The following is a 27,720-nucleotide window of genomic DNA, read 5'->3' as shown; positions in this document are numbered from 1 at the left end:
AATACACCCACCTTTCTCTTTCTACAAAGCTAAGCTATTGAGACTCCAAAGGAGAAAAAAAACACAAGGCCTACTAAATAACTTCTCTGTTCCTCTTCCTGCTTAAAATGTACACCAGATCCTTTCTTTGACCGACAATGCTAACCTCAGAATAAATTCTGCAAATGCCTATGATAATATTTATAACAAATACAGAGGTAAAATGAAAGACTATTTAATAAAACTTTTCATAATGTGAGTAAAAATATTACACACCCAATATACAATATCAAACATAAAGTATCATCAAGTGATGAAATATCAGAGCACACAGAGTGTAAAAGCCACAGGAGTTCTGAGGAGGGAAAGCAGCACAGGTCAGAGTCATCTGGAAAAGCTTTGAGGATAAAGCACTCACAGGAAGAAAAGGGGAGACCATGGCATTCCAGATGAGGGAATGGCCACAGACGCAAGCAGAGATGCAAGTGAAGAAAGGTTTATGCAGGAAGCTGTGTGACTAGAGCAGAGTTGAGTAAGGTGAGCCAGATTATACATCTAAATGCATAGCTAGAGAAATAACAGTCTATAACAGCCTGGGCATCTCAACGAAGGTAGGCAACATTCTACACTGTGAAGAAAAAGTACACACCCTTTACACTGTAAATCTCAAAGAAACCTACCACTAGAAGGCTTTAAGCTAGCCAGGCTTGCTGTGTTGGTGGTTCTCTATGTGTAAGGGTTTACAACCAAATGTATACAACTTCTCCTATGAAAGGATCAAGAGAGAAGAACCAAACAGAAAGTAAACAACAAACTCCTTTCTATTTTCAATGCTCCTACTAACTTTACCATAGGTTATAGACAATGTTTTCTTTCCTCCTGAGATCAGATGGAGCCAATAAAATAAATACATGCATTTCACAAAACATAACATGAATTTGGCAGGGAGAAATGTATTTCACCATATTGGTGTAAAATAGTTTTCAGAAGATTAAAGAACTGGTAAGAAGGTTAATCATATTCTCTATATTCTTTGGAAAGAACATGACTTTTATCTTACAACCCAAATGGAGCCCCAAGATTCTAAGAATATAGTTACTCTGAAAATGTAGATTACACATGGGCCACACTGGATCATTTCAATTTTTCAAAGAAGGGTAAAAACATCTGTAAGATTTGTAACAAAACGGCCAGGCACAGTGGCTCATGCCTGTAATCCCAGCACTTTGGGAGGCCGAGGCAGGCAGATCACAAGGTCAGGAGATGCAGACCATCCTGGCTAACACGGTGAAACCCGAGGCAGGAGAATGGCGTGAACCCAGGAAGCGGAGCTTGCAGTCAGTGGAGATCACGCCACTGCACTCCAGCCTGGGCGACAGAGCGAGACTCGGTCTCAAAAAAATTTATAACAAAACTTCAAAGAAAAACCTTTTGACGCAAATGGAACATGTCTTTTTTGTCCTTCCCTTTCATATTCACCACTAATTATGTGAATCTTTAAATAGCCTGTTATCAATGTTATAATTTTTCACAGAACAAAAAGTTATTCTGGCCTTCTGTAAAAATTTCATATAGTATTCTCAGTGCAGATCAGTGACTTAACTCCAGAGCTAAAGTCCATCAGTGTTTTATGTAATTCAATCTTTTATTTTTTTTCCCTGGAGACGGACTCTCGCTATGTCACTGAGGCTGGAGTGCAGTGGCTCAATCTTGGCTCACTGCAACCTCCACCTCCCGAGTTCAAGCTATCCTCCCACCTCAGCCTCCAAGTAGTTGGGACTACAGGTGAGCGCCACCACGCCTGGCTAATTTTTGTATTTTTAGTAGAGACAGGGTTTCACTATGTTGGCCGGGCTGGTCTTGAACTCTCGACCTCAGCTGATCTGCCTGCCTCGGTCTCTCAAAGTGCTGGGATTACAGCTGTGAGCCAACGCACCCAGCTATGTAATTCAACTTAGAATTTTATAGATCTTGAAGAATATTTTTCTACTGAAGACTTGATAAATTACAATGTAATCTAGATCAGCATTGTAGAAGGTAGAGGAAAAAGTTCCCGGACTAACAGAAACCTACATTTTAATGACACGGCTACAATCTCATTGTGTGACAACAGAGGAATCTCTTAATCAACCTGACCTTCAAAATTATCTCTAAAATGAAAGATTGAACTGATACTTAAAGGTCTATCCAGTTCTCTATGCTCTCACATAGAAACTTGCATGGTATTACAACTTTTTACTTCCTTTGGAGTACAGTAGAAGTACTTGTAGGTGGAAGCACTGAATGAATGGAAACACTCTATTCACACTGTAAAAAGTACTAACCAATGTCTGTGGTACAGTAGAGGCTCATGGCTCATAGGCCTAACTGGTTCTGCTTCTACTAATTGTATAATAGGCTTACCAAGAATCAGCCACGTTGGTTCCCCAAACTGTTTTTGTGCTTGTTCTTTCACGTGTTTGGTTCAATAATACAAAATTGATGATAATCAACCACATGACAATTCATATGGTGATTTCAAATCGTTCAATTCAATACATAACAATTATAAATAAACTTAAAAATATATAATTATAAAATAATACAATGAGGGAATTATGGTTTCTATGAAAACCAAGTTGAATATTTGAGAAGGCTTGATAAATCCAAGTCACACACACAAAAATACTGTCAAGTTAGGTGTGACTCTACAACCACATGAAAACCTGCAAGGATTCTGCACTCAGACTACTTCTCAAATGTGTTAAGATAATGTAAGAACTCTAATTAGCACTCGCTATCCCCCAAAGCCTTGCCATACATATATATATTCACTGTTTTATATATGTATATAAAGTTAGTGAATACATATATATTCACATATTTTAAGTTGAAGTGTTTAAGACCAAGATTGGCAAGCTTTTTCTGTAAAAGGCCACACAAATATTTTACACTTTGCAGGCCAAACATGGTCTCTGTTGCATATTCTTCTTAGTTGTTTTATTTTTTCCAACTATTTAAAAATTTAAGAATCATTTTTGGCCAGGCGCGGTGGGTCACGCCTGTAATCCTAGCACTTTGGGAGGCCGAGGCGGGCAGATCAAGAGATCCAGGTCAAGAGATCCAGACCATCCTGGCTAGCACAGTGAAACCCCGCCTCTACTAAAAATACAAAAAATTAGCCGGGCATGGTGGCAGGCGCCTGTAGTCCCAGCTACTTGGGAGGCTAAGGCAGGAGAACGGCGTGAACCCGGGAGGTAGAGCTTGCAGTGAGCAAAGATCGCGCCACTGCACTCTAGCCTGGGCGACAGAGCAAGACTCTGTCTCAAAAAAAAAAAAAATCATTTTTATTTTTGGCTTTCAGGACGTATACAAACTGATTGTGACTCGAGTTTCCCAATACCTAGTTTAAGATATATATAATATATATGTTTTACCAACTATTATTTTGATAAACTGACCAATTATTGATCCCAATCATATCAGATTAAGACAGCCTCTCCCCTATTACAAAATATGCATCTAATTCTCAGTTAATTGAAATAACTTCTTCCCACCCCAATAAAAGTTTTAAGACTAGGAATAGTCTATCATTGAATTTATAAAAATAGTACCTTTTTTTCATGTGTCATGATATGTTTCTTAACCTTTCCATGTGAGATTATCTAGCTTCATTTTTAACCTCAAAACCAAGACATTTAAGTCAAAATAGGTAAACACTGTCTACCTGGTTTTGTAACATTTACAATCATAGTAAGACTAAAAATATACAATGCCCCAAAAGATAATAAGACCAAAGTAAACTCTTTCAGAAATTAACTTTGAATTTTGACTACAAAGCTCTGTATCATTTCGATTTTTAAAAAACCTCAAGTAGGCCAAATTAAACAGATTAAAAACACTGAACGGTAACATAAAAATATTATAAGAATAAAACATGGCAAGATAATAAAGGAAGTTTAGTTAGACCACAAACTACGGAAGGTCAAGATGGGTGTAGCTTATACCTAATTCCACAGGCAATTAGATATGGTGTAGTTTTCCAAGATTCCGCATCAACCTGTTTACCATCAGGCAAAGTGACTTTAATTGGCTTGCTATCTTTTTCTGCCTTTTCTGCCAGAATGGAATCGTGTTCTGCTTTTAGTATATTATACATCTCAAGACGTGTGTAAATATATTCAGGCCAAGGATTCAACTGCAAGACAACAAATCAGGAAATAAATAATCAGTAAATATTGCTTTCCTATTTAGAAATCGGAAAGAAATAATAAAAATACAGAAACCCACGACTATTGATTCAATTTGGTAAATAAACACTGCCAAAATCACCCGGCATTACCTCAATTTGGTTCTAAATGAAGGTAAAAGAAGGAATTAAATGTCCTATTCTTATGCTGAATCGACAATTACCATTTTGCTATTATTTACAGCAAGTGGTCTTTTCTCTTTTAAGATGTCTTCTTAGGATCTTTTCTAACTAAATTATTTTACACATAGAGCTATAAACAATACTGGAAATAAAAACAATAAACTGGCTTTTCCGTTTTGTTTCTATCATGTCCAGGAGATGGTCTGTGCAGCTGGTCAGCCTATATGTCCACTCACAACCAATCACAAATTTGACTTAAGGTCTCCCCTTCAAGGAAGTATTTACTGAATTCAAAGATGCCATGATCACCTTGGAGTATGTAATTAGCAAATATATAAAACAACACACTACTACTTTCTATAGTAGATAAAATTAACAAAAATATTCTATATAAAACACCCACTTAGGTTTCTAGAGGTTTGGCAAAGAAAGAAAAAGAGACAGCAATCAGAGAGCTGACTTCCTCTACTGTCAGACTCTATAATCTATGGAACATTTCAAAAAGGCAGTGAAATCTGTGGTAACAAAACAGTCAAACTAACATCTACAGCATTTATCATCTTTAAATTACATGAACATTAACACTTCATACAAAAGTGAAGAGGAAATTGCTTAATTTTGCCATGACTTTCTATCTTCAAATGAATTTCAATCTATCAGATATAAAATGACTTACTGCAATACAGATTTTAACATTTATTCAATGTTGATAATGCTACCAAAACATCTCCATACATATCAACATACACAATTTGAAAGCAGTACAAGTGAATATCTAATCCTTAAGAAACTGACTGGGGCAGGGCATGGTGGTTCATTCCTGTAATCCCAGCACTTAGGGAGGCCAAGGCAGATGGATCACTTGAGGCCAGGAATTCGAGACCACCCTGGCCAACATGGTGAAATCCTATCTCTACTAAAAATACAAAAACTGGCCAGGTGTGGTGGCGCACACCTGTAGTCCCAGCTACTTGTGGGGCTGAGGCATAAGAATTGCTTGAACCTGGGAGGTGGAGGTTGCAGTGAGCCAAGATTGGGCCACTGCACTCCAACCTGGGCAACAGAGTGAGACCTTGTCTCAAACAAAATGAAACAAAACAAAACTGACTGGAGATAATAGAAAATAATATCAAATGAAAAAGATTCATTGTCTGCCCAGTAATTCCTTCCCTCCCTCCTTCTTTCCACTCTTTAACCACAGGGTTTCACTATGTTGCCTAGGCTGGCTGGAGCACAGTGACCATTCACAGGCACAATCACAGCGCATTTCGGCCCCAAACCCCTGGGCTCCAGTGATCTCCCACTCAGTCTCAAGTGGTTGGCTCCCACTACCATATCAGGCCCTAATATCTTTGTAATTCCCACCCACAGCGGTCCCTCCCTTTCTTTGGTCATTCAGTTGCTCTTTGAGAGCTTTTCATCAAATTATCACAACGGTCCATAACCTTCAATGGTGAAGAACCCAGGAATTAACTAAAATCTCAGAGCCTGTCATTCTACAACCATAATCTGAACCCCTCAGACTAATGCACAGTACCTGGTTCCATCCACTCTAAAGCATCATTACAATCCTACCCACCTGCACTACCCTCTGTGTCTTAACTGCAGTTTATCATCATAGCCACTTGCAATGTCCCAATTAGAATTTCGTGTCAAAATTTCTTCAACATTCATTCAGCAGATACCCTCTGTGTTAAGCTCTGTGATTGCAGAGATGAATAAAACCTGCATGTTGCCTTTGCAGAGGAAGGCCAAGGTCTTGGACAGTTCACTGTACACTCTTTTTTCCAGACCAATCGTTAAACATAAATAATCACATGTCCCACTTAAAATTCTCTGTTCAGAAGAGTCTTCTAATTATACTCTTTGTCTTATTTCCAGGTCATTTCTCAAGCTGTGATGGAACAGCATGTATGTTTGTATTGAAAGCATAAAAAAGAAATTAGGGAACATATGCATTTTTCCATTGGCTTGCAAATTTTAAAATTCACAATCAACAATTTTCTTCACAATTACAGTGGGGTATAATGGTCGGGAGACTGATCAACTGATCAGCTGTAAGAGAAATGGTTAGGTGGGGTTCTAAGCAACACTACACTTGATCACCTACAAACTTACCCTAAAGTAAATGATGGCACTATAAATTTAGCAATTGCAGCATCTGTAAAAGTGGCTCTTAAAAGCCAGCTTATTGTGCTACTTCTAAAAAGGCTGTTCTTTTGTGTTTCTTCCTTCTGGCAGCTTTCTAAAGAGTCTCCAATAAAACAGCTGTAATGACTAAAGCAAAAAGTGAAGCACAGTTCACAGCATAAAAATAAAGTAGAAAGACAAGCTCAACTGCCTCTAAAAGCAAAATACTCAGGAACCAGGTTGATTTAGGGCTGGCTTTTGATATGCCAGTTCCTTTCAGTGTGAGCCTGGGGAAGTGAAAGCATTTTCTGCAGACTTGAGAGGCCTTAAGGGGATCTGTCCTGGCTTAGAAGCCAACCCTAGGGCCGGTCCAGATGGTAAGGGCAAGGAGGGGGTCAAAAAACTGGCTTGCTTTGGTTTTCGTTGTATTCAGTGTAAGCCCAAACACCAAGTCTCTACTCCCTAACATCTCATTTAATGAAATGATCAGAGAGCTAGCATCGCATCTGGCAAATGAATAATTACCAGTATCCTCTTTGATTTTTGTTCTCTGATTTTTATATTCAACCCCACAATCAGATCATCTTATACAATCATACGCCAGTTGCTTCCTTTTACAGTAACAAACAACTGAAAGTCTTTTTTCCCCTCTCAGATTACCCTTTCCTAATTCTTCTTCCTGATTTTTCCAACCAGTATCATCTTACAACACCATGTAAACCATTAGAACCCTTACACATTCGGAAAGTCTCAGAAAGTTCCCTGTGATTTGCCAACCTTTGATAACAGAGCCCTGTGTGACGATAACTTTTACCTCAGCTCGACCTCCATCTCCAGATCCTTCTTTGTTCTTCTTTTTGCCTCCTTCCTTTCGCTTCTCTTCACCAGTACCAACCTAAATAAGCAAAAAAAGTTTTATATTTTAATCTAATGTGACATCTCCACCCTGTGATGCCCCAGGAAAAGTGTTGAGAATGTTATTTTAGTATTTGTCATTTAATTTTTAAAAAATGGAAATCTGATATTGAAAGACTGAACAATTTCATCACTGGCAAAGACAGGTTAACAACTTACAATAAAGACGAGTCTTTAAAAAGTAGGAAGGAGTTACTAACAATGTTTAACTCCTCAAATTTCATTTATTTTATTTTAACTATTCCTGTGACTCTCGCTTCAGGTTTACTTGGACCACATACCAAACATATGGCCACAAGGAAGCATGCAGTTCATTCAGTAAGCATATTTCCAGGAAAAACAAAAAAAAAAACTGAATGCAAAGTGTGCCCATGAATTCCACCAGTGCTACCAAAAGCCATGGAAGAAGCAAACATAAGGCCCAATCCCTACCATGTGTAAACCTAGTCGCTCCAGAAAAAGTAAGGCATACATGTGTGAGAAACTCCCGGAGGAGAAAAGAACACAATAGTAGCGCTATGATTAGACGTCAAATAAGCTAGGACTAGCATCTACGAACTTTAAAGGATGGAATGCATTTCAACAGGTGGATTCTGAGAATAGACGCAATGTGTCCTATGTGTACACATAAGCTTGTTGTCAGAAATGTTAAAATTTAAAGAGAGAAAAAATGACTAAACCAGGCTGATTAATGAAGGATTGTTTTATAAAGTAATACAAGGTAAGACAGACTAAGGCTCACAGAAGCAAGAACTAAAAGTTACCATAAGGAATACAGACTTCAATTAGAAGCAAGTCAAGTCACAGAAAGTTTTAAAGTAATAAATCCTGTGCCAGGAATGTAAACCGGGGATTTTAATTAGTTTGCATGTTTGTAACCTTTAGTTTTTTTAAGTTTTAAGATACAATTCACATACCATACAAGTTACCCATGTAAAGTATACAATTCAATGGTTTTTAGGTATTCACTGTTGTGCAACTATCACTACCATCAATTTTAGAGTATTTTCATCACCCTCAAAAAGAAACCTTGTACCCATTAGCAGTTCACTCCCTGTTGCCTTCATCTCCAGACCCTGGCAACCATTAATCTAGTTTCTGTTTCTATAGATTTGCCTATTCTGGGAATTTCATATAAATAGAATCACACATTATGTGGTCTTTTGTGACAGGCTTCTTTTAGTTAGCATAATAATTTCAAGATCATCAGGTTGTAACATGTATCAATACTTGTCATTGTACCTTTTTATTATCAAATAATATTCTATTGTTTACTTATCCATTTATCAGTTGATGGACATTTTGGCCATTGTCTTTTAAATCCTATAAAACGTGTTACTTGTATAATTAAAAAAAAAACTAATTTTAAAATATGACTCCTAATTTCACGCTGAGCTAAAATCCCCCCTACTCCAGGAGTCTGGATTTAATAAACTTTAAAGGTTCATTTAGATTCAACAGATCCTTTGTCATACTGTAGAAGTGATGTAACTGATCAAGTATACTGGGTAAAAAGAAAAATTGCGGCCGGGCGCTGTGGCTTACGCCTGTAATCCCAGCACTTTGGGAGGCCGAGGCGGGCGGATCATGAGGTCAGGAGATCGAGACCATCCTGGCTAACACGGTGAAACCCCGTCTCTACTAAAAAATACAAAAAAAATTAGTCGGGCATGGCGGGCGCCTGTAGTCCCAGCCACTAGGGAGGCTGAGGCAGAAGAATGGCTGGAACCCGGGAGGCGGAGCTTGCAGTGAGCAGCGATCGCGCCACTGCACTCCAGCCTGGGAGACAGAGACTCCGTTTCAACAACAACAACAACAACAACAACAACAAAAAATAAATAAATTGCAGGTCTGTGCAGGTTTAAAATGGAAAGATAATAAAACAAGTTTTATATTTCTAATAAGATTATTTTGGTTTTGACCATTTGCCAAATGAACAGGGGTAGTGAGAGAGAGTGAGAGAGAATCACCACAAAGGTTTTCTGGTTCTAAATACGGCTCCATTTTACAAACAAGAACATTGGCTCAAAGAAGTAACTTGCCCATTTGTATCATTAAGTAATAGAGCTGGGACATTACAACAGGTCTCTCTGGAACCCTGAGGCCTATGATCTCTTTTCTACAACACTGGAAAAAGAGTAGGCAACTGTTCTCTATTTCCCTGAGTATATATGTTATGTACATCTACATACAAGTAATATAAAATCTCAACCCAAAAGATGGGAAACAGAACTGGATTGTGAAGAGAAGCTACAGAATTACCTTTCTCAGGAATAATCTGTTCCTGACTCACTTAGAACAGCTAATACTAATAACAGGAGTTATTAGTATTGGCTATAGGATACTGGGTTTGAGGAAGGAAAAAAAAGGGGATACTGCGTTTGAGCAAGTTACTGTTCCTATGCCTGCTTTCTCATCTGTATAATGGAGATAATAACAGAACCCAGTTCGTAGCGTTATTAAGAAGACTGAGTGAGGCCGGGCGCGGTGGCTCACGCCTGTAATCCCAGAACTTTGGGAGGCCGAGGCGGGCGGATCACGAGGTCAGGAGATCGAGACCATCCTGGCTAACATGGTGAAACCCCGTCTCTACTAAAAATACAAAAAATTAGCCGGGCCTGGTGGCTGAGGCAGGAGAATGGCATGAACCCGGGACGCGGAGCTTGCAGTGAGCCGAGATCAGCCACTGCACTCCAGCCTGGGTGGCAGAGCGAGACTCCGTCTCAAAAAAAAGAAGCCTGAATGAGTTAATTCATGGAATGCATTAATACAGTGCCAAACCCGTACTTAGTACTCAAAATAAATATTAACTATTGTATAATTATTACAGGAAGGAAAAATTACATATTTGTTAACCATACATATCACATCCAATTAAGAATAGCACAAGAGAATATTTATGGACATGGAAAGTTGTTGACCACATTCTATTAAGCAAAAAAAAAAGTTACAAAACAGTAAAAATATCATTTTATGTGAAAAAAAAAAAATCTATGTATAGTCACCATTTATCATCTAGAATTAAATTTACATAGTTTAGAATGTGCCCGTATGCAGTTTCTCCATTCAATCTCGAGTGGACAATCAAGAAAAAATGTTGGCTTTTAAGTGACTTGTCCTGTCACAGACTTGGGATAGAGGCTCCCTTAGCTGAAGACGTCACCACTTGTCACTTGGACTATTACAACAACTTTCTGCATGTGGCCTCACCTTCTACCCCAATGCCAGCGTGACTTTTACAAATACAATCTTCCCGCTTAAGATCCTTCATGTATAGAATACCAGTTTCAAACATCCTTGTTGCCTAAGATCCTTCTGATTGCTGTTCCTTTAACCTTTCTGGCATCTCTTGCAAACAACCCGAAAGACAATTCACCTGCGTGCCCCTTTTCACTGCCTTCCCTACCTTTAGGTGGGAAGCCCCGTCCTGCCTGTTTACCTGGTGAAATCATTCTTCCAAACTAAATTCTAAAGTGCCCTCCTAAACTTCCTCTTCTGTAGTACCACACGGTTTATCACAAAGCACTAGGGCTGTTTTCCTGTCTCTTACACATCAGCCTGTGAGGCCCTCAAAGTCGGGGAACTGGGCCCTATTCATCTTCCCACCTGCACCGCCCAGCTCAGTGCCGGGCAAAATATATACTTAACCACCCAAACTTGGACAAGTTGGGTCAGATCTCAGGGACTCGGTTTTCCTTTCCTTAAAATGGGGCTCTTTACCCTCGCGGGATCTTAGGAGATTGATTACATAAGGCTCTGCAATGTGTTGCCCGCTTACAGTAAGCCATAAACGCAAGTTTAGAAGCCCCAAGCCTAAGATTCTGATTCTGTCTCCGGGTCTAACTACTGTAGATGTGGGCTCTGAACAAGTCGCTCACTCAAGGCCTGTTTCTTCGTCTGTAAAGAGAATGGACCCAGAGATGAACTGCAAGGCCCCACCCTAATTTATGAATGGACGGTTCCCAAAGGGGGTTCCGATTTTCCAGGAGTCCCACCGTCCCCCACTCCACCGTCCCCCACTCCTCCGACCCACGCGGTCCCGGCCGCTTCCTGCTTCCTGCCCCCGCCCCCGCCGCGCGCGTAGCGTCTGCACCCACGAGAGTCCCAGGCTGGTCCCTGGGTCCCACCAGGTCTGCTCACCGGCTTCTCCTCGCCTCCCATCTTTCCTGAAGGACTACTGGCCTTCTCCTCAAACATTGGCGAACGACGAAGCGATGAGAGAACCCGAAACCGACGGCCTAGAGGAGCAAAGACACGGGTCGGAGGTGGGCTAGTGACCGGGACTTCGCCTCCACCGGACCAGCTGATGCAATCGAAAGGCGCCCTAATCCCGCCCCCAACTTGCGGCGAAACGGACAGCCAATGGATAACGGCGGAAGGCGGGCCCTCCCTCCTCTAAGCCAATGGAAAATCTTTTTTGGTGACAGAGCCCTTCTAGGAAATCAGGACGCGGTAGGTGAGGAGGGGCAAACGCAGAAGCTTCATGCTTACTCTCCGCTGACCTTGGTCTGGACGCTTTCCAGCGTCAAGTCCCCAATACGCGTGCGCCTTCCTCCCATCTGACTTTATGTCGCACAATCATGGACCTTCCCGGACACTGTAGATAATAAGTAGGTCTTGGTCTAAACTTCCGGGAAGTTTTCGGCGACTTGGGTACCATCTTCGACACTGGGACAAATCCAGGGATGGAGTCCAGGGTTTCCCGCGGCTTCGGCGCTTCCTAACCTGGCGTGACTGCCGACTTCTGGGCACTACCCAGGCCTCAGGCTCCCTGTCTGTAGTGGTGAATCGAGCCTTCCTCATGGCAGTCCAGGCTCCCAAGCCCCGAGTCCTGGTGATCGGGGACAAACCCTTCCTTGAACATTCTTCACTACGAGCCACTGCTGATGTGTCCTGCCTGGAGGAGCATTTCCATAGCGCCCACAGAAATACCATAAAGCTCACCTAAGGAAATAACCATGGATTATCACGCCTAGGTGTCAGTGTTTGGAATCGACTGGGCTTTTTAAATTTATGTTAGTAGGCAATTTAAAACAGTTACTTATTTGAAATCAGAAGCGCAATGGGCACAACTTCAGGTACGTGCTCCATCACCACGTTTTGTGGATTTTTCTTTTTAAACATCAGTTGTGTTCTCTACAACTCTCCGCCTTCACGGTCATCCTTTCCAGGAACAATAGCTTCCCAATTCGGCTTTCTGCATCCATTTTTCATACAGCACCGTTGTAGTCTTCAAATACAAATATGATCACGGCAATCTTCTGCTGAAAAATTTTTGGTGGCTTTCCCTTGCTCTTAGAATAAAAATACGCTCCCGATTGTCCAAGTTTTCAGCTTCATCTCGTTCGCCCACCATACACTGAACTCTAAACTGTAGTGGCTTTTTTTCCTCAGGTCTTCCCACAGAGTAAGTACCAAGATTTTTCCACCCTACCCTCATCCCTGCTCATTCCGACACACTTTTTGCCTGTTTGACACCTAATTTATTTGTCAGATTTCAGGAATCGTTTTCTTCGGGGAACCATTTCTTGACCCCCTTACTGGATGGAACAAGCTTCCCTGTTAAACAGTGTTGGTGGCCCAGAAACATACCCCAGATAATGGCGTTTTGACATCTGAACTGAAGAAGCCTCAAGGTCCCACTCCCCTAAATCCCCCACGCCATCTCTGCCAAAGCAAAGGATAAAGTTTAGACACAAGGAACGTAATTGTTTTTGTTGCCTCCCTGTAAGACCAAGAATGTAGTAATCACACCTGAGCAGACCCTTTCACAAGATGTTGTACAAATTACGTGTTCCTGATACATTCATTCTCCCTTGTAATCCCTCAACAGAATTCCTCTTCTCCCTACCATAACCTGTGTCGCTGGGATTGTATCCACAAACTTCTGAAGCCCTCTGAGAGGTGGGTAATCACGCTGTGATTCTTCCTGTTATACACGTTAAGTAAATTTGTATGTTTTTTCTATTAATTTGCCTCATGTCAGTGATTTTCAGCCAAACCTCAGAGGGCCAAGGAGAAAGGTCCCCTTGGCGCTTACAGTAGTATCTGCTGGTAGTTTCATGTAGTTCTTGGTAGAACTTACCGGTTCAACTTGTTCTTTCACTATGTGTGTATTTAGAGCTAAGCAAGTTTACTATATATATATATATACACACACACACATATACACATATATATGTATATACATGTATTATGTATATATATATGCACAGTCATGGTTCTGATCAGTTGGCCTAAGAGTACACCCTATGTGGGGCTTCACGTACTGCTACACTCACAGGCAGAATTGGGGGTTGTTTTTCTGGCCAGAGTGATTGATCCTGATTACAAGGGGACAAATGGGTTTCTTCTACATAAAGGAGAATTTTGTCAAGAACCCAGGAGATTCACTGAGACCTTTTTTAGTAATTCCTTGTCTAATGTTCTGCTGTTGGAAAACTCTGGGAACCCAACAAAGACAAGGAAGGAAGGAAGGTTTGGGCTATCCTTCTAGGTAAAGAATCTAGTCTAGCGACGTCCTGACAAAGGCTAAGGGTAACTTGAAAAGGTGCTAGGAGAACAGAGTTATGCAATATTAGCTACCTAATTTGCAGATTACATATATATGTATATACATATATATATATTACTGCTCTTTAGCTGACACCTTGATTTCAATAATAGTCCTTTTCTTTTCTTTTTTCTTTGAGATGAGGTCTTGCTCCATTACCCAGGCTGGAGTGCAGTGGCACAATCATAGCTCACTACAGACTCAAGCTCCTGGACTCAAGCAGTCCTTCTGCCTCAGCCTCACAGTAGGTAGGACTGCAGGCACACACCACCACACCCAGTTAATTTTTTCTTATTTTTTATTCTATCTATCTATCCATTTATTTATTTTTGAGACAGAGTCTTGCTCTGTTGCCCAGGCTGGAATACAGTGGTGTGATCACAGCTCACTGCAGCCTTGATCTCCCAGGCTCAAGTGATCCCCTCGCCATAGCCTCCTGAATAGCTGGGACTACAGATGCACACCACCACGCTCGGCTAATATATACATATTTTAATTTTTAGTAGACATAAGGTCTCACTATGTTACCCAGACTTGTCTCGAAATCCTGAGCTTAAGCTATCCTCCTACCTTGCAAGTTTATAGTTTTTTTAAAATGTATTTTATCTCCTTGATTGAAAACTTCACGAAAGCACACTTTGTGTATTTTTGCCAGCATCTGGAAGATGTAAACCTATCACACAGCAGATGTTCAGTAAATGTCGAGTGTTGAGACAAAACTTGCTTAATTTTTCAAGCAAGGTTTGGAAAATTACCTCTTAATTTGTATTATAAAGTAGTCAAAACCCCTTTACTAACTAGATCTAGAAGAAAGTTTATGATGAGAGTAGATTATTAGTAGTGCTTGATGTTCCGGGAGTTATATACAATTTTAATAGGCTTAAATAGACCAAACTAACTCCCCACATTTCAATTAGAATGAGAATCAATAGGATCTAATCTTACCTTTTAATGTAAAACAATTTAATTATGCTCATTAGACACACTTGCCTGAATTGTATCTTAATTTTAACTAAGTATAATGAAAACCAGAGAGATCAAGATTCCTGAATTTGCTGGATGCAGAAAATGATAGGCTAACAATTATATTTAACTGCTATATAACATTGTTTCTAGCAGCTTCTCTTAATTCTTTGTTCTCTTTCAACTTTAAAAGCAGTCCTCATTTAAGGATGGCAAAACGAAAAAGCAGAAGGCATTTCTTTTTTTTAAATATATTTTTATTATACTTTAAGTTCTAGGGTACATGTGCACAATGTGCAGGTTTGTTACATATGTATACATGTGCCATGTTGGTGTGCTGCACCCATTAACTCGTCATTTATATTAGGTATATCTCCTAATGCTATCTTTCCCCGCTCCCCCAACCCCACAACAGGCCCCGGTGTGTGATGTTCCCCTTCCAGTGTCCAAGTGTTCTCATTGTTCAATTCCCACCTATGAGTGAGAACATGCGGTGTCTGGTTTTTTGTCCTTGCGATAGTTTGCTGAGAATGATGGTTTCCAGCTTCATCCATGTCCCTACAAAGGACATGAACTCATCATTTTTGATGGCTGCATAGTATTCCATGGTGTATATGTGCCACATTTTCTTAATCCAGTCTATCATGGTTGGACATTTGGGTTGGTTCCAAGTCTTTGCTATTGTGAATAGTGCCGCAGTAAACATACGTGTGCATGTGTCTTTATAGCAGCATGATTTATAATCCTTTGGGTATATACACAGTAATGAGATGGCTGGGTCGAATGGTATTTCTAGTTCTAGATCCCTGAGGAATCACCACACTGACTTCCACAATGGTTGAACTAGTTTACAGTCCCACCAACAGTGTAAAAGTGTTCCTATTTCTCCACATCCTCTCCAGCACCTGATGTTTGACAAACCTGACAAAAACAAGAAATAGGGAAAGGATTTCCTATTTAACAAATGGTGCTGGGAAAACTGGCTAGCCGTATGTAGAAAGCTGAAACTGGATCCCTTCCTTACACCTTATACAAAAATTAATTCAAGATGAATTAAAGACTTAAATGTTAGACCTAAAACCATAAAAACCCTAGAAGAAAACCTAGGCAATACCATTCAGGACATAGGCATGGGCAAGGACTTCATGTCTAAAACACCAGAAGCAATGGCAACAAAAGCCAAAATTGACAAATGGGATCTAATTAAACTAAAGAGCTTCTGCACAGCAAAAGAAACTACCATCAGAGTGAAAAGGCAACCTAGAGAATGGGAGAAAATTTTTGCAATCTACTCATCTGACAAAGGGCTAATATCCAGAATCTACAAAGAACTCAAACAAATTTACAAGAAAAAACCCCATCAACAAATGGGCGAAGGATATGAACAGACACTTCTTAAAAGAAGACATTTTTGCAGCCAACAGACACATGAAAAAATGCTCATCATCACTGGCCATCAGAGAAATGCAAATCAAAACCACAATGAGATACCATCTCTCACCAGTTAGAATGGTGATCATTAAAAAGTCAGGAAACAACAGGTGCAGAAGGCATTTCTAACAGGTTGACTGTGGTGCAGGAACATAGGGGAAGAATGTAATGAGTTGCTAATGTGGGAACTTCACAGTTATCCCTGTGGCACAGTGCCCTCTGGTGTTAGGAAGGTGTTCTTTCACTATGTGTGTATTTAGAGCTAAGCAAAGATCACGGGAGTGTCCAACACATCTCAGACCTAAAGCACAAAACACTGTTATACAACTTTCGTGTATTTGCCAACAAAAAACTTCTGATTTACTCCCAGTGTTATAATTTATGCCCACTGTATTAGCCCGTTCTTTGCTATGAAGAAATACCTAAGACTGGGTAATTTATAAAGGAAAGAGGCTGAATTGACTCACAGTTCTGCATGGCTGGGGAAGCATCAGGAAATTTACAATCATGGCAGAAGGTACCTCTTCACAGAGCAGCAGGAGAGAGAATGAGTGCCAGCAGGGGAAATGTCAGACACGTATAAAACCATCAGATCTCATGAGACTCACTCGTTATCACAAGAACGGCATGGGGGAAACTGCCCCATGATCCAGTTACCTCCACCTGGTCCCACCCTTGACAAATGGGGAATATGGTGATTACAATTCAAGATGAGATTTTCGGTGGGGACACTGCCAAACCGTATCACCAACTACCCTACATGCTGTAAAAAATTTTTACATTATTTTATTATTTTTATTTTTATTTTTTTTGTAGAGACAGGGTCTTGCTTTGTTGCCCAGCTAGTCTCAAACTCCTGGCCTCAAATGATCCTTTCATCTTGGCCTCTCATGCTGGGATTATAGGTGTGAACCACTACACTGGCCTCCTACATACTTTTTAGGAAAGTGGCTGTCAATAGCTCTGCCTTAAGAGGTGAAGCAAAATTATGTGATATGCTACAAATAATGTTACAAATAATAGAAGTTTTTACATAACCATCTCTCTATGGATTTGGGGCAAAAGAGTCTTCTTCATTATCAATCCTTAATTACTTATTGGAATGATTTTTGCTTCTGGTTCCTACAACCTTGGGCTGGATGATTTGGAAGAAACTAGTCCCTGAGGGAAGAGTGCTTCTATCAGGGGCACAGTCATGGTTCTGATCATTTGGCCTAAGAGTACACCCTATGTGGGGCTTCACGTACTGCTACACTCACAGGCAGAATTGGGGGTTGTTTTTCTGGCCAGAGTGATTGATCCTGATTACAAGGGGACAAATGGGTTTCTTCTACATAAAGGAGAATTTTGTCAAGAACCCAGGAGATTCGCTGAGACCTTTCTTTAGTACTTCCTTGTCTAATGTTCTGTTGTTGGAAAACTCTGGGAACCCAACAAAGACAAGGAAGGAAGGAAGGTTTGGGCTATCCTTCTAGGTAAAGAACCCACTCTAGCGAGGTCTTGACAAAGGCTAAGGGTAACTTGAATAGGTGCAAGAAGAACAGAGTTATCCAATATTAGCTACGTGATTTGCAGAACCCAATGCAAAATAAAAATGTAGGGTTCCTTGTTAATTTCAGTCTATTTAATAGGCACAGCGGAACGGCAACTAAGTGTAGAGCACTTCTAAGTATTGAGCCCTGTGTGACTGCTCAGGTTGTACATCCATGGAGCTCGTGCTGGTGCTATGATTGCTAAATTAGCCCTCATGACCAGAAAGAAGTATGGCTTGTAGAAGTTATGTTTTTTGTCACTTTTTTCCACTCCCCCAACTTTTCCTTATATATGTATCTTATATAAAGGATACTAGGAATGGCTAACTTTTTAGTTCTCATGAGGGATTATGATTGAATCAAGATCATTCCATGATGATACACATTCAGAAGGGACTTCATGTGTCCCTTGTGTTGGAGGCACACACTTTTCATGTAGATGAAAAGCTATAGAGGATGTTGAAGGGGAAAAGGTGTGGCCTGTACCAATGGACTCCTGGGCCATTGGCCTCCAGTTGCTTCCAGCCATTGAGACCCTCAGCAGGAGTTGGGAGGGAAGAAAACAAGAAGAAACACGTATACCCCTGGCCCTTCCCTGGGAGGAGGTTGCCTTGGGCTGTTGATGTTTCACAACCAAAGGTCACTGCTGATCTCATAGCAATCACTACAGAACACTTCCCTTCTAGGTTCCAGCAAACGCTGGCTACCCTCACCCTGCCTGGCCTAGATGTGGTTACAGATTTCCCACAATTACTATTTGTAGGATCCTGACTCCCTATACTTCTCATCTCTTTTAAATAAACCCTCTTTAAATTACTCTAACTCGAGTGTGCCCTCTGTTCTCTGTCGGAGCCCTGTGTGATACAATCATGTTCCTCAGCTATAAAATGGTGATAGAAGTAATAAACCTGATTCCAGAACTTGCTGGGAGGATAAAATGAAAGTATATGTATACAAAGTACTTTGCAAATTCTAAGGGGCTGTAAAAGTTAATTATGTTTAGGGAAATGAATGCTCTAGCCAGTTACCCTCTCTGGTTTACTCTAGATTTATTTGGAACCATTCTGAATAATGTTCCTCAATTTGTTTTCATTTTTGTCATATCTCTTCTTTGCTGAGAGCTTTTGCTATGATTTAAGTGCTTCCCCTAAAGTTCATGTGTTGAAAACTGGATCCCCAATGCAACTGTTGGGGCGTGGAACCTAGTAAGAGGTGATTATGTCGTGACAGCTCTGCCATCATGAATGGAGTAATGTCATTATCTTGGGAGTGGGTTAGTTATTGTGAGAGTGGGCATGCTATAAAAGTGAGTTTGGCCCCCTCTTGCTCTTTTGCTCTCTTGAGCTCTCTTGCCCTTCTACTTTCCACCATAGGATGATGCAGCAAGATAGCTTTTAGAACCTCATCTCCAAAGGGCATGCTTTCCTCCAAAGTAAGTTGTAAATGTGTAGAATTGTGCATTTGCCTTTGGCGTCCCTCCCTTCTCATTTCTTTGCAGAGTATCTGTGCCATTCCCTGAAGGTACTTGAGGACCTCACACTTTTCTTCATCCTACCTCCCTCTATAAAAAACAGTTTCCAGGAAAGGCTGTGAGTTCATTTTTACTAAATAAATTTTGATATGTGGCCTTACCCAGATATCAAAAACGTTGTCTGAAGCAGGATTTTTCACAGCCTCAGCACTATTGACATTTTGGGGCTAAATAATTATTTGTTGAGGGAAGCCATTGTTCTGTGCACTATAGGTCCTTAGCAGATCCCTGGCCTCTACCCACTGAATATAATAGCACTCTTCTCCCAGTTGTCATGACCAAAACTGCTTTCAGACATTGCCAAATGTCCCATGGGGGCAAAATTACTTACAGTTAGGAATACTGGTTTAAAAAAATGAAAATTCATCTGTACAATCTTTTGGGCATCATCAAATCAAAAATAAAAATGTATATAAGGGCAGTAACTGGAAGGTCTTTCTAAAAATACAGAACTTGAGTGCTTGCTGGTAAAGAATCACTCGGTTCTCTGAGTTGTATAGTCTGATAGTTTTTCCTCCAAACAAATCTGCACATATCCATGTTTCTGAGTACTTCCCACCCAATGATTCAATTATGGTGATGTGATTATGAATAAAAACATTTTTTCAAGTCCTGTTTCATATAGCAATATATGAGTAATTTATGTATACATAAAAAATATTCTGAATATTAGCTGAAGTTCTTCAGAGAAACAAAATCATCTATCTACTATCTATCTATCTGCCATCTATTTATCTACCTACCTACCTACCTATCTGAAGAGAGAGAAAGAGGGGAGGAGAGAGAGAGAGAGACACAGAGACAGAGAAAGAGACAGAGAGAGATTTCTTAGAAGGAATTGGCTCACATGATTATAGAGGCTAAGAAGTCCCAAGTTCTGCAGTTGGAAAGCTGGAGACCCAGGAGAGCCCATGGTATAAATTCCAGTCCAAAAGCCAGCAGGCTCAAGATCCAAGAAGAGCCCATTTTTCAGTCAAGTTTGAAGGCACAATGTTCCAGCTCAAGCAATCAGGCAGGAGGAGTTCCCTATTACTCAGCCTTTTTGTTCTACCCATGTCTTTAATTGTTGGATGAGGCCCACCTGCATTAAGGAAGGCACTCTTCTTTACTCAGTCCACCCATTCAAATGTTCATCTCATCCAGAAAATCTCACAGATACAAGCAAAATAATGCTTAACCAAATGTCTGGGCACCCCTGGTCCAGTCAAGTTGACATGTAAATTAATCATCATATCTTCCCATTGACTTGTTGGACTATTTTAAATTATCTCTCAAGAACTGAGTTTGGGAATGTTGATACCAATATTTCAATCTGAGACACTATGCTAGTTCAAGGATATATATAGCCAGCTGAATTTTTCAATGAGAAGCAGTTTGGAAGCTTAATAAAATTGGAGTCCTCTGCTGGTACAACCTACTTGGGAGCCAACAAGACCATGGTGCCACATTCATGTTTTCCCCTAGCCATCATAAGCCCCTATTTCTAGCAATTAGATATAAGATAAACAGAAATCCAATTCATAAGATATAATAGTTACAGTAAATGCTAAATGGAGGTAGAAGAGAGGCTCCAAAATACAATGACAGTAAACTAGATGTTTACTTATTTTTCTGTTACAACTATGTAGGGACCCAAGTTCCTTTTGTCTTTGTGCTCTAGTGCACTGGTTGGCAAACTTTTTCTGAAAACACTAGATAGCAAATATTTAAGGCTTGCAGCCCAACATTGTCTTTGTTGCAATTACTTAAGTTCTCTGTCATTGCAGTCCAAAGGCAGCTGTATATACTTTGTAAACAAATGGACATAGCTGTGTTCCAATAAAACTTTATTTACAAGACCAAGTGGCTGCTCTATGGGTGATAGTTTGTTAACCCTTTCTCTAGAGGGTTCTCATCTACATGGTTGTATTTGGGTTGCTGGCACTTCTGCATTTCAGTTTGCAAAAAAAAAGAGTGGAATTGCTTATTCCAAGTGTTTTAAGGCCCAGACTCAGAAGTGGCACATAGTTACTTCTACTCATATCTCACTGGGCCAAACTGAGTTGCATAGCTTCTAGGGAGGCTGAGGAATCTGATCTCTAGCTAGAGAATCATATACCTCACTTAATTTCTGTTATTCAGGGGATGAACATATTTTGGTGGAAAATTAGTAACTACTGCCACATGACACCAACCACTCAGGGGGTAATTCTGCAAATTACATGATTCTCTCTCTTTTTTTTAAATTTAATTTTATTTTAAGTTCTAGAATACATGTGCAGGAGTGCAGGTTTGTTACATAGGTAAACATGTGCCATGGTGGTTGCTGCACCTACCAACCCATCACTTAGGTATTAAGCCCCACATGGATTAGCTATTTATCTTGATGCTCTCCCTCCCCACACACCCCCGACAGACCCCAGTGTGTGTTGTTCCCCTCCCTGTGTCCATGTGTTCTCATTGTTTGACTCACACCTATAAATGAGAACATGTGGTGTTTGGTTTTCTGTCCTTGCATTATTTTGCTGAGGATAATGGCTTCCAGCTTCATCCGTGTCCTTGGCAGAGAACACGATCTCATTCCTTTTTATGGCTGCATAGTACTCCATGGTGAATATGTACCATATTTTCTTTATCCAGTCTATCATTGATGGGCATTTGGGTTGATTCAATGTCTTCGCTATTGTGAATAGTGCTTCAGTGAACATATGCATGCATGTATCTTTATAATGGAATTATTTATATTCCTTTTGGTATATACCTGATAATGGGATTGCTGGGTCAGATGGTATTTCTGGTTCTAAGTCTCTGAGGAATTGTCACACTGTCTTCCACGATGGTTGAACTAATTTAGATTCTCACCAACACTGTAAAAGCATTCCTATTTCTCTACAGCCTCATCAGCATCTGTTATTTCTGGACTTTTTAATAATTGCCATTCTGACTGGTGTGAGATGATATCTCATTGTGGTTTTGATTTACATTTCTTTAATGGTCAGTGATGTTGGGATTTTTTTTTTCCTGTTTGTTGGCCACATAAATGTCATGTTTGTTGGCCACAAGAATGAGAAGTGTCTGTTCATGTCTTTTGCCCAATTTTAATGGGTTGTGAGTTTTGTTTTGTTTTGTTTTGTTTTTGAGACAGAGTCTCACTCTGTCACCCAGGCTGGAGTGCAGTGGCACGATCTCCGCTCACTGCAAGCTCTGCCTCCCGGGTTCATGCCATTCTCCTGCCTCAGCCTACCGAGTAGCTGGGACTGCAGGCTCCCGCCACAATACCCTTCTAATTTTTGTATTTTTAGTAGAGATGGGGTTTCACTATGTTAGCCAGGATGGTCTCAATCTCCTGACCTTGTGATCCACCTGCCTCAGCCTCCCAAAGTGCTGGGTTTACAGGCATGAGCCACCACGCCTGGCCTTTTAATTTTTTTTTTTTTTTTTTTTTTTGTAAATTTAAGTTCCTTAATCCTAAGCAAAAAGAACAAAGCAGGAGGTATCATGCTATCTGACTTCAAACTATACTAAAAGGCTACAGTAACCAAAACAGCATGGCCCTGGTACAAAAACAGACACATAGACCAACAGAACAGAATAGAGAGCTCAGAAATAAGACCACACATCTACAACCATCTTCAAGGTCAAAATGAAAGGAAAAATGTTAAAGGCAGCAAGAAATAAGGGTAGGTCAGCTACAAAGGGAACCACCAGGCTAACAGTTGACCTTTCAGCAGAAACTCTACAAGCCAGAAAAGACTGGGGGCCTATATTAAACATTCTTAAAGGAAAAGATTTCTAGCCAACAATTTCATATCCCACCAAACTAAGTGAAGGATAAATAAGATCCTTTTTAGACAAGCAAATGCTAAGGGAATTCATTACTATCAGACCTGCCCTACAAGAGGTCCTGAAAGGAGCACTAAGTATGGAAAGAAAAGACCATCACCAGCCACTACAAAAACACACTTAGATACACAGACCAGTGATAGCAACGTTTACAGTATGCATGATAACCAGCTAACGACATGATGACAGGATCAAATCCACACATACTAATATTAACCTTCAATGTAAACAGGCTTAATGCCCCAATTACAAGGCACAAAGTACACTGTAGGGCTACAGTAACCAAAACAACATGGTACTGATACAAAAACAGACACATAAACCAATGGAACAGAATAGAGAGCTGAGAAATAATGCCACACACCTATAATCATCTGATTTTTGACAAAGCTGACAGAAATAAACAAAGGGGAAAGGACTCTTCATTCAATAAATGGTGCTGGGATAACTGGTTAGTCATATGCAGAAGATTGAGACTGGACTCCTACCTTATAACACATATAAAAATTGACTCAAGGTAGATTAAATACTTAAATGTAAAACCTAAAAGTATAGAATCCTTGGAAGATAACTTAGGAAATACTATTCTGGACATAGGACTTGTCAAAGATTTCATGACAAAGATGCCAAAAACAATTGCAACAAAAACAAAAAAAAATTGACAAATGGGATCTAATTAAACTAAAGGGATTCTGCACAGCAAAATAAACTTATCAACAGAGTAAACAGGCAACTTACAGAATTGGAGAAAATACTTGCAAACTATGCATCTGACAAAGGTTTAATGTCCAGAATCAATAAGGAACTTAAACAAATTTGCAAGCAAAAAACCAACAACCCCATTAAAAAGTGGGCAAAGGACATGAACACTTTTCCAAAGAAGAGATACATGCAATCAATAAGCATATGAAAAAATGCTCAACGTCACTAATAATGAGAGGAATGTAAATCAAAACCACAATGAGACACCATCTCATACCAGTAAGAATGGCGAATATTAAAAAAATAAAAAAATAACAGATGCTGGCAAGGTTGTGGATAAAAGGGAATGCTTATACACTGCTGGTGGGAATATAAATTAGTTCATCCATTGTGGAAAGCAGTGTGGTGATTTCTCAAAGCTCTTAAAACAGAAATACCATTCGACCCAGGAATTCCATTATTGGGTATATACCCAAAGGAATATAAATCATTCTACCATAAAGACACATGCATGGTATGTTCATTGCAGCACTATCCACAATAGCAAAGACAGAATCAACCTAAATGCCCATCAACAGTAGATTAGATAAAGAAAATGTGGTACCTACACACCATGGAATACTATGCAGTCACAAAAAAGAATGAGATCACATCTTTTGTGACAACATGGATGGAGCTGGAGGCAATTATCCTAAGCAAACTAATGCAGGAACAGAAAATGAATACTCATGTTCTCACTTATAAATGGGGCCTAAACAATGACAACACATGGATCCACTAAGAGAGGAGCAACAGACACTGGGGCCTACTTGAGGGTAGAGGGTAAGAGGAGGGAGAGGATCAGAAAAGTACCCATCAGGTACTATGCTTATTACTCAGGTGACAATATTACCTGTGTGCTAAACCCCCAAAACACACAGTTTGCCTATATAACAAACCTGCACGTGTACCCCTGAACCTAAAATTAAAGATAAAAAAAGGATTGAAACAAGATTCGTAATACATTTTCAATAGCTGAATCAGATGCTGCAATATAAGCATTAAGAGAAGGAGGAAGAGATAATTGCTATCTCATATCTAGGACATGGTTTCCTATTTTCAGGCTGAGTTGATAAAACTGCCTTGTTTTGCATGGAAACAGTTGGGAACTGAAAGACTTGTCCGCAAAAAATTGCTTTTTTGAGTCATATATTTTAATTATTATTATTTTTTTGGAGACAAGAGTCTTGCTCTGTAACCCAGGCTGGAGTGCAGTGGCATGATCTCAGCTCACTGCAACCTCCACCTCCTAGGTAAGCACTTCTCCTTCCTTAGCCTTCCAAGTAGCTGGGATTACAGGCACGTGACACCGTGCCCGGCTAATCTTTTTTTTTTTTTTTTTTCTAAGTAGACATGGAGTTTCACCATATTGGTCAGGCTGGTCTCGAATTCCTGACCTCAAGTATCCACCTACCTTGGCCTCCCAAAGTGCTGGGATTACAGGCATGAGCCACTGCACGCAGCCTTTGAGTGATATATTTTAATATTATCAGCACTTGATTTCAAGAGACAGAAACCCACTCAAGCAAGTTTAAACAAACAAAAAATGGCGTGGCCAGATTCAGAGGCTTTAATGATGAATCCAGTCTCTTATCTCTGCTTCCCTTCACATGCTAGCTTCAATTTTATGAAAGCTATTTCCATGTGCCAGGAAAAAAGGGCCACTAATTTTTCTATTTTATCTTTACATCTTTATAGCTCAAGATCCCAGAGGAAGAGGAGCCCTCTTTCCCAGTGGCTTTAGCAGAAAAGTCCCTGAGCCAGTCACTGTGCCCACTGGAAGACAAATGGAGACTTGCCAGGCTTTGGTCATGAACTCACTGGGACTGCAGGAGACTGGGTCAGCCCCACCAAAATAATGCAGAAGGGAAATACGTGGTTTTTCAAAGGAAAGGTGGGAAAACTCAGTCCAATAAATGTGTTTTTCTTTTGGTCACACAAATCATATGCAATATGTGCTCATTTTATAAAATTACACACTCCCCACTACATTTTAAAAAGGATATATTGACAATGTACTATTAATTCTTGCTTTATAGAGATGATAGATGATAGATAATAGATTAGATAGATGAGAGAGATAGACTACATAGATGATAGATAGATGATAGATAGATAGATGATAGATAGATAGATAGATAGATGATAGATAGATAGATAGATAGATAGATAGATTAGGGCATCAGTGGTAGGGTCAGTATCGGCCTGGGTGCTGAAGCTACAAAGATGAGTGAGGCCTGGGGTTTCTAACCTCATGAAACTTATAGAAAAACTTAAATAAGTAAACAAACATTACAAAACAGTGTAACTAGAACTAAAAGGTTTGATATTAGAAAATAATTTTGTACAAAGGAATACAATTTTTTAAAGTATTATTTCTTTCCTTCTTTGGCTTTTGAGGGTACAAATGTAATGACAAACATGATGGATTGGGAGTCAGTAGGCTTTGGGCAACCTCTGCCTCTGTGACCTTAAGCATGGACAAAAATTACCACTTTGGTTCTCAGTTTTCACTAGTGGAAAATGAGAAGGTTGAAGTATATGATCCCCTAGATTCCTCTAAGTTAAAAAATTCTAAATATTTGCATGCATGAGATTATAGTAATCAATGGTGACTTCGTTGGAATTCTTGATAGGTCAGGATGTATATAAACTGAAAAGCCACTAGATGTCATGCTTGTCACAGATTTTTGCTATTCAAACTTTTTTTTTTTTTTTGTAAATATGAAGATCTGGGAGTTGAGCAGGACCTTAAAAACTGTATTTGTTCAATCATGTCTGTTAATTAAAAAAAAGGACTATTTGGACTAGATAGATCAAATTACTTAGCTAAATTCACACAGCTAGCTAGCATTAATACCAGACCTCCTGATTTCTATTCCAGTGGAGCCGTCTCTCTTTAAAATGAATGATGTTTGAAATGATGTTTTTACATCAGCTATCAACTTTGGTAATGATAATTTTTTCTTCTTGAACTATCACTCAAAGTAATTTGGGGAACCAATTGTTCAAAAATTCTATGATTCAATGTAATATCAATAACAATAGATAAAAAGTAGTTATTACTCATACATTACTAGACTGCCTTGAAACACTGTTTGAAATAATTTACAGGATGACGTAAGAAATTGGGTAGATGTGAATAAAAGTGGAAATTAAAGTTCACACATACCTAGCTTATCTGAATTTCGGACTTTGAGAATTTTCAGGTTTTCTTTTCTTAAGATGGTTCTGGATGGAAAATAAGTTTTTTAAAACAGGTTTCTTTGACAAGTGAAATAATTTTTAGGTTTCTGAACCAAACTAATTAACATTAATTTTTATGTAATCCCTTGAACTTTATCTAACATGCAGTTCTTAATAATTGTGGTTCTCTAGTTTATGATTCCCAATACTTAGTTGTGCGAGAGGATTTGAGAGAGAAACAGGGCTGTAAGAGGCAGAATTGCAGCAGATAGCCTGAGAAGAGGAGAGGGGAGGATTGCTAGACTCCAAGAAACAAAACTATCTTACATCATTACAAAATAACAGATGTTTCTAATTACAATCTTGTGTCTTCGAGAACAGGTTAAATTATATTGACAGTCCTTTGTGTCATATAAGCTTTTTGAGAAGGATTTTCTACAAAATGGTCAAAATGAAGCCTTGGTGTCCAAAAGCAGTTAAATATTGCTTATATAGGGAAGTCATTTATGTAATTCTTATAACTGTGAAGTTACAATAAATCCTTTTTCCAGAGTGAGTGTAAGGTTGGATTATGGATATAAATAGT

General features: G+C 39.6%; 1 protein-coding gene and 1 long non-coding RNA gene across 6 annotated transcripts in view; one reads left to right on the top strand and one right to left on the bottom strand.

Moving 5' to 3' along the window:
* The window catches only part of TARS1 (threonyl-tRNA synthetase 1), a 32,761-nt gene extending 21,124 nt beyond the window's left edge, over positions 1–11,637 (bottom strand). For 3 of the 5 annotated variants that reach the window (XR_009210497.1, XR_009210498.1, XM_032136161.3), the window contains exons 1-3: positions 11,516–11,637; positions 7,275–7,355; positions 3,966–4,156 (exon numbers count right to left, since the gene is read on the bottom strand). Coding sequence is in view for 3 of the 5 variants with exons in the window: in XM_032136161.3 (XP_031992052.1) it covers positions 3,966–4,156; positions 7,275–7,355; positions 11,516–11,572 (329 nt within the window). In the remaining 2 variants the exon portion in view is untranslated. Of the gene's footprint in view, positions 1–397; positions 497–3,965; positions 4,157–6,448; positions 7,250–7,274; positions 7,356–11,515 lie in introns of those variants that run through there. The other 2 variants (XM_032136163.2, XM_032136162.2) reach the window with 2 other exon arrangements.
* A 56-nt stretch (positions 11,638–11,693) lies between these two features.
* Positions 11,694–25,963, top strand: LOC131381625 (uncharacterized). Its single transcript, XR_009210499.1, has 3 exons — positions 11,694–12,782; positions 12,870–13,279; positions 25,647–25,963. It is a non-coding gene; the product is annotated as an uncharacterized LOC131381625 (long non-coding RNA).
* Positions 25,964–27,720: the final 1,757 nt, after the last annotated feature.

The sequence above is a fragment of the Hylobates moloch genome, unplaced genomic scaffold, assembly GCF_009828535.3.
Source record: "Hylobates moloch isolate HMO894 unplaced genomic scaffold, HMol_V3 SCAFFOLD_17, whole genome shotgun sequence".
Classification (NCBI taxonomy): domain Eukaryota; kingdom Metazoa; phylum Chordata; class Mammalia; order Primates; family Hylobatidae; genus Hylobates; species Hylobates moloch.
The sequence above is the reverse complement of the archived record's forward strand: the minus strand, read 5'-3'. Positions and strand labels throughout refer to the sequence as shown.